General features: G+C 38.4%; 1 protein-coding gene across 1 annotated transcript; it reads left to right on the top strand.

Moving 5' to 3' along the window:
• The first annotated feature begins 4,911 nt into the window (after positions 1-4,911).
• LOC146578800 (butyrophilin subfamily 2 member A1-like) lies at positions 4,912-8,443 on the top strand. The gene is made up of 3 exons (XM_085269089.1): positions 4,912-5,170; positions 6,858-7,211; positions 7,305-8,443. The coding sequence occupies exons 1-3, from the start codon at positions 5,101-5,103 to the stop codon at positions 7,454-7,456; spliced, it is 576 nt and encodes a 191-aa protein (XP_085125215.1). The 5' UTR covers positions 4,912-5,100; the 3' UTR covers positions 7,457-8,443.
• Positions 8,444-9,513: the final 1,070 nt, after the last annotated feature.

Below are 9,513 nucleotides of genomic sequence, written 5' to 3'. Positions count from 1 at the left end.
ACTTAGTACGAGAGAGCACTCCTAAGTCACTCTTTTAAAACTACTTTAATCACTTTTTTGTTTTCATAACTCCCTTTGTCATATGGCTTCTTCTATTCCTCAATTACAAACTCAAATGTATTTTATTAAACATTCACACCATTGTATCATTCATACAAAATAGCAAGCTGTTCTTCATTGCATATGTTTGTGTTCTTGGCCAGGTTTAATCTGTATCTATGCATTAATCTCCATGAGCTTGTCTTGTCTTTATAAGGTTAATGCATTTTCTGTTTGTGTGTGTGAATTTGCATATGTTGCTTTTGCAGTGTGTCAGACTCCTGCACAATTCTCCACTCAAGCCGTCAGTTGTCTTTCCCAAATCTGCTAACCCAAATTTTAAGTTCCCACCTTATTAACAGCATCCCTGCTCCTCAGCCAGAAATTAGGGCCCACTTGTCAGGTTTATGGAGACATGGCGCTGTGAACAATTCAACCAGAAACTTGCCTTGGCATGTCCAGTCAAGTTAACCTACAGGTTTCTTCCGACCGCTGCATGGGGAGAATTGATCCAGGTCTCTTTCGCCCCTAAAGAAACACAACTGAGACTTTTTCATTATTATCATAAGTACTTAAACTACCCGTTTCCCTCTCTCTGGTCAGAAATCCCAACTTATGTCATGTATATACGTGTAAGCAGGTCTTCATTGCTTTTCCTATGTATTTTGTTAATGTTCAGTGAGTGTAAGCTGCTTTCTTCATTGCCTCTATATGTTATAGTCAGGTTTAATTCATGCATCTTTTCCTTGATTTCTTAATTCAAAACTATCTCACTTCTGATTCTTTCCAGAAATAATTTCACATGTAACACTTTGTCTATGTATGTTTTCTATTCTTGTTTACCTCTTTGTTTGTGACGGTGGACATCTCTAAACCATCATGAGTTCAGGCTTTCATTTCAATCCAATTACACCCTGTATACTCACAGTCGAACTCGTCCGGCTTCGCCTCTCACTGGTCACTGTCCTCTTCTCTCAGTGTCCTTTTGTTGTCTTGAATTCCAGCAAACACAGTCTGTTTCTTCTCTGTTTCTCTTCAGTATTTTCCTTTTGGATCAAGTCCCAGCCTGGCAAAATACCACATTCAGTGCCTTTAAACAGGCATGTCACACTGTTCTTACCAGCCTGCTGTCCACCGTGCATGTTTCATCACGTGGTTTCTTCTTTTCTGTTGATCCTCTCAGTCATCTCTTTCAAGATTACTCCAAGCATGGCAAATCTGACAATCAATGTCCAGTGCTTTCCACAGCTCATTATCCCACTGTTCAACTGCCCCGCCTGTAATTTACAGTACATGTTGCACCGTGTGCTTTTCCATGCTGCTGCTGGTCCCGTCAGTTTGGTTTCAGTGTTAACGAGTCAGTTGCACTGTCTTTTGGCTGCTGTTAATTCTTGAAGTCCACGATGTTCTGTCGGTCTTCATCAGGAGATTAACTGTCCTTTGAGCTTCTTCTCAGGATGGGGACAAGTGCGAGGTCAAGCTGTAAAATTTTAAGCCAAAATCTGGCCTGTTTTCTCCCAATTATGCTACTCTAGTGGTTTTGGCGCCGTACTCAAAATTCCAGGTTGAGAGAAGTCCACCTTTATTTATCTGTAATCTGTGTTAACACACTAAAACATACAATTAATATCCTTTTCATTTCTTTTCTCAAAACCTCCATTCGCTTTATCTGCCTAAAGTTTAACTCATCTGTTTCTCTCTCTGGGTGCTCACTCGTCACAGTCACTTCCTTTTATGCGCATGTAACTTCCTGTCACACACACACAGCTTCTCAGAGCAGCTCAAGCTGCTTTTCTGTTTCTGCAGGCTAATCAAACTTATTTTGTATTTACAATCTACAAACCCTCTGTAATTCTACTAACTTTTGATCTAAAATGTAGCATCATTCACACAATAATTTCATAATCCTCTCACACACACACCTTTTAAATAAACTAAACTCTTATAACATCACTCATGCATCTCTTAAATTAAAAACACTTTCAAACTTTAAAACATCCTACTTTACATCACCAAAGAAATACCTCTCACACCTTTATTCATCATTCAAAACCTTCTAGTCACCGCATTCACACTTAAAGTGTGACTAGAGTTGAGGAATATAACTCAAAACACACTTTCCTAAGAGTATTTTAGACATGCTTGTCATAATCAAAAAGAGCAAGTCAAAAACAAAAAACAAACGAAAAATTGGAACCTCCATTAATTCTCACCGCACACACAAGAAATTAAAAATAAAACACACCAGCAACTAACGCTGGAGAAAAGTTACTACTGAAAGTAATGTGTTAGTCTTAAGTATATACAGTGCACTCAATATATTTATATATCTGCATCCAAACTCAGTCAATTACTATACATCCACTACGGCAACTCAAAACTTTATTTATAGTCCTCTAATAAACATAAATGGCATTTTAAACACACACTCAACAATGTTTGCAGCAGTATTTGTAAAACCAACTGTGGCTTAAACAGTTCACTGCTTACTCATTTGCATTTTCACTCACACACACACCGTCTAAAAATAGCTCCAGCATTGCCTCAGACTCCTTTCACACAGAGATCTCTTATTTTATATTACAAAGACATCTTATATTTACAACCACTGTCAGATCTGTCAGCTTTAGCGCCTACACAATTTCGACAAATTTAAAATAACCGCCCAGCGGATAAACTCCCTGAGTTTTTTGCGACCAATTAACCAGTATCTGTCCAACAGTTTCTGGCCTCATCTCTAAAGTCCCTAACACAATTTAAAAGCGTCAACCAACCCAAACTTTGCCTGAAGCTCTATTTTTGGCGTTTCACAGCCAAGGCTTACCCCGAAGTGTTAGGTTAAAGTTACACGCCCAAAGTCCAACTTCTGCTGACCAAAAAAGCGCAGAGTGGTCCAACCACTAGCTTATTCCAGGATGCCCTGTACCCCACAGTTAAGCCACACTGAACTAACCCTCTTCGCCGAGAGGTCAATGTCGCGCGTCCACGACAAGGAGGGAGCATAACCTGCGCTTCCTAGAACCCCCACGGTTCCGTTCTAAGATAATTTATAATACTTTGGAACAACAGTAAAACACCCAACAAAGTGTAAGACTGAAGCAGGTCCAACCTTATAACCAAAAAATAACCAGATTCCCTAACATACTAAAATCATTGAGCAGTCCAACTGCTTACCACGGTCCAACCGTATTAAATCCTTTTAGCGGTCCAACCGCATTCAATCATTACCAGCAGTCCAACTGCTTTTAAATCCTCAGTACTGTCATGAGATTCTCATCAAAATCAAAGCAGACATTTACTGGCAACTTTTACTGAATAGACATTTAATTTTATCATCCAATTCAGCACACTTCGGATAAAATCAACAGGCCTGTGCCTACCTCTTTTTAAAGGCGCCTGTCCCCTCAGTTTGGTTGCCGGGTCACGCCTGCCTGTCTGACCACAACGGACCATACATCACCGTCTACTCCTCCAATCCTCCCTCCTCAACCACCGGACGAAGCCCCCAAATGTTAAGGTTCAAAATTGAGGAAGGAGAGTACAAACCACCCATGGTCCAGAAGGTCTTGGTCAAACAATGATTTTAATGAACACACGTGTGGGAAGAACACTCTGTACGCCGACAGCAAGTGATCTCCAACTTAATCAAAGCATGAACAGATATTTTATAGCATCAGGGTTTGATTTACTGACGCCCCTTCATGCGTCACAGATACATTTTATACATAGATCAGATCAACACCACAATGGCTTTTAACCCAGAAGATCATCTTCTATTTTCATGGCTGGTACTTTCCGTTCTTATCTTAAAGTAAATTGTTCCTCTTTCTTGCCGAGACAACAAGGACGGTTCCTCTTTTACCGAGACACTTTTGCAGTTACAACCAGACATGACTAATCTCTCCTCTAAATAAATTTAACTCATGTGTGTGTGTCACGACCTCACATGCTCTTTCTCAATTCACCTGTTGCACTTCTGACCTTTCACCAGACCAGAGGCTCACTGAGACTATATGTATGTCTTCTACTAAATAAATGTTTTAATCAAGAACCCCTACTAAAAGCTTAATACAAGAATATGAACATATAAAAGATATTAAAATGAACTGTTGTGTAAGCATGTACTGCAATTCCTTCTATGTTCTAGTTTTCCCTCAGCATGGATCATCTAGACACTCTCACTAGATGAAGCTTAAGACCATTAATGAACCTGAACATCAACTCAAATAAGCACAGATATGCATTGTGTACACAATAGTTATAACTGCACCTGAAATACAAGGTCAACATAATAACTGTATGCATAACATCTTAAGGCCTTCTTAAAGCTATCTGTTACATTGTTAAAGCCTCGTCTTAGCCTGCTGCTCAAAATAACTTCCACTTCTGCAAAACTCTCCAAGCCTGTTTCCTGTCAGCCTGTGACTTTTAGCCTTTCTGAAAGACACACTGTTTAAACCTCTAAACACAATATAAACTCCAGATTATATTATTAATGCAATGGTAATGATGACAATTATTTAACAATAGCAGTAAAATAATTTCCCTGCTCCACACCTGGAAGACTTGGTCAATGTAAAACAAAAGTTTTGACTGTTAATATGAACCCACTCTACAGCCCTAAATTCTTTTAGAATTTAATCAAAAGTACTTGAGTAATAGTGTTTACTGACAGAAAGGATGACACCCATGTAATGCTTAGTGGGTGGAGACAATGCATTCATGAGGGCATCTGTTAAAACACACACCTCAAATAACTAATGAAACAAAACAAGTCAGTCTGCTCTCCCACAGGCACTCCCTGTTATTTTTATGCACGAACGTCATTATCTTTGGCATTTTTTTTAAATAGTCCCAGATTTCATAATCAACATCAACTCCTCTTTCCTCATGCGACAGTCAGAGAGAGAGGCTGAAAATAAGTATGCAGAGCTGATATGACACTGACCAGTGTTTAACCTAGTCAGGTTTAAAACATAGTTATTCTGTTCTTCCTGGGGGAAAAAAGCTTAATCATTTAGAATAGTTTCATTTAGCTTTGAATGAGCAGAAGTGGATGAAATGCCGGCTGGGAAAAGCTCGTCTCTCTGCCAGATTTTACTGTCTGTCTGCCTCCTGTTTTCCTCTACAGGTGAGACTGAACTTGCTTTAAATTCAAGAGGATTCACAAATAGAAACACACAACGAAGAGCCATGTTTGGATTCTTGCTCTCTATGAGTACATGACACGATCAGATGCTACTGAGGACTTTTTAAAGATCTGAGCCCCTGCTCCAGAAAGTAGAGTCAGTTCTGATTTTGTTAACCTTTAGATATGGTTGAGAAAATGGGTTCATTTAAACTCCAGAGATTTAGCTAGACATGTGCTGCAGTGATTGTGAGGTGGAGACTGCAGCTGCTGAGGGTGCACTACTGCTGAACCTTTGGATGGCTCTTTTGATGTTTTCAGCTAAATCGTGTTTGTGCTGGTAGGCAAGAAGTGAAGCAGCTTATGGCGGTAAGAAGAACTGGACCACTACTGCACACTTTAGCACTGGAGGTTTTCATAAAGCTTTTATTTTGGTATTTCCATTGACCGGTAATATAAATTTGCATGTTAGCTAAATATTTAGTTTCCTGTAATATTTAAATTACATTTAAAATTGTGTTTTAAATATACAAAGTAACAAATATTTTAGTAAATGTTGTACACGTTAGCTCCTTAACTCGTTAGCACTGTGCAGGACCATGCACGGGGCGATTCATGTTAACTCGCCAACGGAGATTTGCCGCATTAATATGGTTATGGCGTTTATGTCAAAGGTTTATGAATGAGAAGTCTGGAAAATGCTATCAAAACACATGTTGAAATCCAGTTCTTGTTTTTCTCAATTAGAGTTGCATCGCTTCCCTTTTTAAGGTTAACTTGAAATTCACCATTTTTGAACTTCTATCAGAAATTTCATCAGAGCTCCAATAACACCATCGTTTCATGTTATTAAAAAATCTACAACCTCATTTTCATTCAAAGGAGTTGATCTCAGACATACATGAGCCTAAGTTTTAAGGGACTGTCTACAAATTGCAACACTGAAAAATAAAATAAAAAATAAAACAGAATATTAATAAATATTAACTAAAAAACTCTGCTCTCAAACACTATAGAGTAAGAAAATTCATTTCACACCAGGTCTTCAATATAGTGACCCCAACTGTGTTATCTACCACGCTGATAGCCAGTTACTAAATAGGCTTTCTCTTTAGGCTCTGGGGGCTGTGTTTTGGTGACAGCCATGTTCTGGACTGACAGTCTCTCAAATAAATGAAGGGGATCCGTACAATGGGAAGTCTGTGTACAGCTGTTGAATGTGTAATGACCGTTTCCTATCTGTGTTGTTGTTGTAAGTCTGGTTTGTCGACATATCCTGTTTGTTCATAATAATAATAAAACAGGTCCTTCTGATCTTACTGCAACAGTGAGTCTGAAATAAGGCTTTAAAACGGTTTTATTTTAAATAAGGTATATATTTCAACACTTTGGCAAATCTACATGTAAACTAATCAATGATGCATCAATGCTTGCCAAAGCTAACACACACTTATCTGAGATGAAAACTTAAAGTAAACATTTTTGTGGGTAATTGTTAGAATACTCAGTATCAACTATTTATTATAAATGTTCCCTCTGCTTTAATTGAATGTATTTACATACTGCAGAAAATCACGGTGTGTCAGATACTTCTATCTCACACCATATCTCAGATTAAAAAGACTTTTTAGTTCAGCTGAGCTCTGCGGGCTCTCTGTCTGTGAATTAATAAGGTTTTCCCCTGTTTCAGATGGGAAAATCATCAAAGCTGAGTCTGGACAGAACGTGTCTCTGCCATGTCAAACTCCAAACATCAGCGTGCCCATCAGAGCTGTGGAGTGGTTGAGACTTGACCTGCAGGAAGGACATGTTCTCATGTACCGGGGTGAGCAGTTTATTTCATTCAACCAGCTTCCATCGTTTGTGAACCGGGTGGATCTGCAGGACAGACAGATGAAGGATGGAGACGTGTCTTTGACTCTGAAGGATGTGACGAGTGATGACACTGGAACATTTCAGTGTTACGTGGTCCAGAGAGGAACAAATGGCAGGAAAAGCATTTTTGAGTATATCAGCACCGTCTACCTGAAAGTTGTTCCTCCAGGTGAGTCATTTAGAAGAGGAAATGGATTCTTTTCTGTTCTTCGCTCATCACCTACCTGACAGCTGACACCTCACACCTGTTTCTCACCTGCAGGTCAGCCAGGAGGACACAGGAAAGGCAAAGGGAACGAGGATGTATCCTCTGGACTGGACTTTTGTTTAACAGTTAGTGTTATACTTGTTACGCTAGCTCTTACTTTTTTTATGACCTTCAGAATACATAAAAAACAGGAGAAGAAGATTTGATCCAGACCTCAGATGACTCGACAGGTGAACCTTAAGTCACCTACCCACTAAACATTGGACAGATCATGTCTATACTGGGTCCATCAGTCCATGACCAATTCTGAACATCTATATATCCAAACTAGGTCCACAACTTGAAATTACAGAAATGGCAGATAAAAGTCACTCCGAGGTCAATTTGCTCAGTGGGTTCTAGATGTCTAACACCTGAATTTATTTAATAATGTCTTTAGTGTTTCTTTAGAAACATTATTAAAAAGATAAAAAAAAGTAAATGAATGAAATAAAGTGCTTTCTTTTCCAAGATTGTTTAGCTGTTAAAAAGCAATCATTTAAATCAAAGCTGGATGTAATCAAGTCTTCATAGAGCAGCCAGTCCCAAATGACTGCTACAATCCACTTTCACCAAAACTTATTTTTTATTTCCAGAATTATTTCTATCATTATGTTTTCATTTATTAATTTGATGATTAAATTTTTTGGGAAGCACTGTGTAACACTATAAATGTATGATCACATACATCATGTTGAAACAGGATTTCTACATGATCTAGTCCTCACTCATTTTGTTTCTATACTGTACATACAGCCTGGTATATATTTATTTGGGAGATGGTGGAATATGTTTGTTTGTCACTGTCAGACGTTGTGTATTGTTGTATGTGTTCAGAGATAAAGAGAGTTTACAAAGTGAATAATAAGCAGGTTAATCAGTGTTAGTGAATCTGCTCAGATATATTATTGAAGCTGCAGAGCAGGAGGATTTAGTTGTAAGTTACACTGCATGTAAAAGGGATCAATAAAAGGTCATTATTTTGTAAATTTATACCTAAACAAACAAGGTAACCAGGTGGGTTTAAAGATCTTAACCTGAGTTAACGTTGTGTTTTTATGTGACGACAAGATGACAATGTGTACATGGACAAAAAAAGATGGTGAAATTCTGTTTAATAAATAGATGAGGAAGAGTTTGCAGATTGAACACAACTTATGTCTCCTGCTCGTGTTTTTCTGTATAAAACAGGCCAATCAGTCTTACAGGCCTGCAACAGCTACAACGAGCTCTCATTTTCCCTGTATCTCATGAAAACACTGCAAATTGTCAACATTTGGGACTTATAGAAAATCCCATTCTAATTTATTTAAGATCCTTCTCATTAGAGTCAGTCTAACTCTGTAAACACCCTCATTACTAACACAACCCACATACTCATAAAAAAACACTTGTCGCGAAATCAATCAATGCAGAGCAGTGTCACAAACCACAGAGTGCAATCAAACGGTGAGTTTATTAACACCCAGGAGAAAACATCGGCATACGTCTTCTGACAAAAATACATGTTGAGAACACTTATAAAGCAGTGAGGTATATACAGACATAGACAGACATAGAACTACTCTTTTCTATAACACCTTCCAAGCAAGGTAATAACTTAGCCTTCAAGGTCTCTGAGGGCTGGTTGTCGACTCCGGTCATCTGTTACCAAGTAGACAAAAATGCAGTTGGAGGCTAAATGCGTTAAGGCCTAAAAGAATTTCTGTATCTCCACACACTCTTGCAGAAAAGGTATGAAAAACATTCTGTGCTTAGGAAACAGCAGAAACGAACAGGGTCTGTGTGTGTTAACTATAAAGTTTTGGAAATAAAGGTAGAGTAACAAACAGTTTTTCCTGTCTTCCTTATCTGTGTGTTATCTTTAATTTCAAGGGAGTAGCATGTTTGAATGCACATGTGTCAAACGCTACTACGGAAGTAACAAATACTTCTCACTGCAGTCGGGGCACATGTGGAAACAGACACCATAAAAATAATTAGAGGCACTTATTTGTATTTATGTTTTGGTACACCATCAACCCTTGGCGTGTTTTTTGATTAGTCCCAGATTTCATAATAAAGAACTTTAACACATCCATCATCAGAAGACACAGATTATTCTGTTCATCATTTGGAAATTCAGAATAGTTTTATTCAGTTTTGGTGAGCAGAAGTGGATGAAATGCCTGCTGGGACATGTGTGTCTGTTTGCTGGATTTCACTCTCTGCCTCCTGTTTGCCT

This window comes from Mchenga conophoros, linkage group LG3, assembly GCF_057382185.1.
Source record: "Mchenga conophoros isolate Kocher_MC1m ecotype Shallow Benthic linkage group LG3, M_conophoros_male_GT1.1, whole genome shotgun sequence".
Classification (NCBI taxonomy): domain Eukaryota; kingdom Metazoa; phylum Chordata; class Actinopteri; order Cichliformes; family Cichlidae; genus Mchenga; species Mchenga conophoros.
This window is presented reverse-complemented; position numbering and strand designations above follow the sequence as displayed.

What these genes read in the sequence shown, in the direction of transcription:
- LOC146578800 (XM_085269089.1), top strand. Translation starts at nt 5,101, where the DNA reads ATGCCGGCTGGGAAAAGCTCGTCTCTCTGCCAGATTTTACTGTCTGTC. An exon ending in CCTCCTGTTTTCCTCTACAG is followed by an intron (nt 5,171 to 6,857) that starts GTGAGACTGAAC and finishes CCCCTGTTTCAG; the next exon opens with ATGGGAAAATCATCAAAGCT. An exon ending in CCTGAAAGTTGTTCCTCCAG is followed by an intron (nt 7,212 to 7,304) that starts GTGAGTCATTTA and finishes TCTCACCTGCAG; the next exon opens with GTCAGCCAGGAGGACACAGG.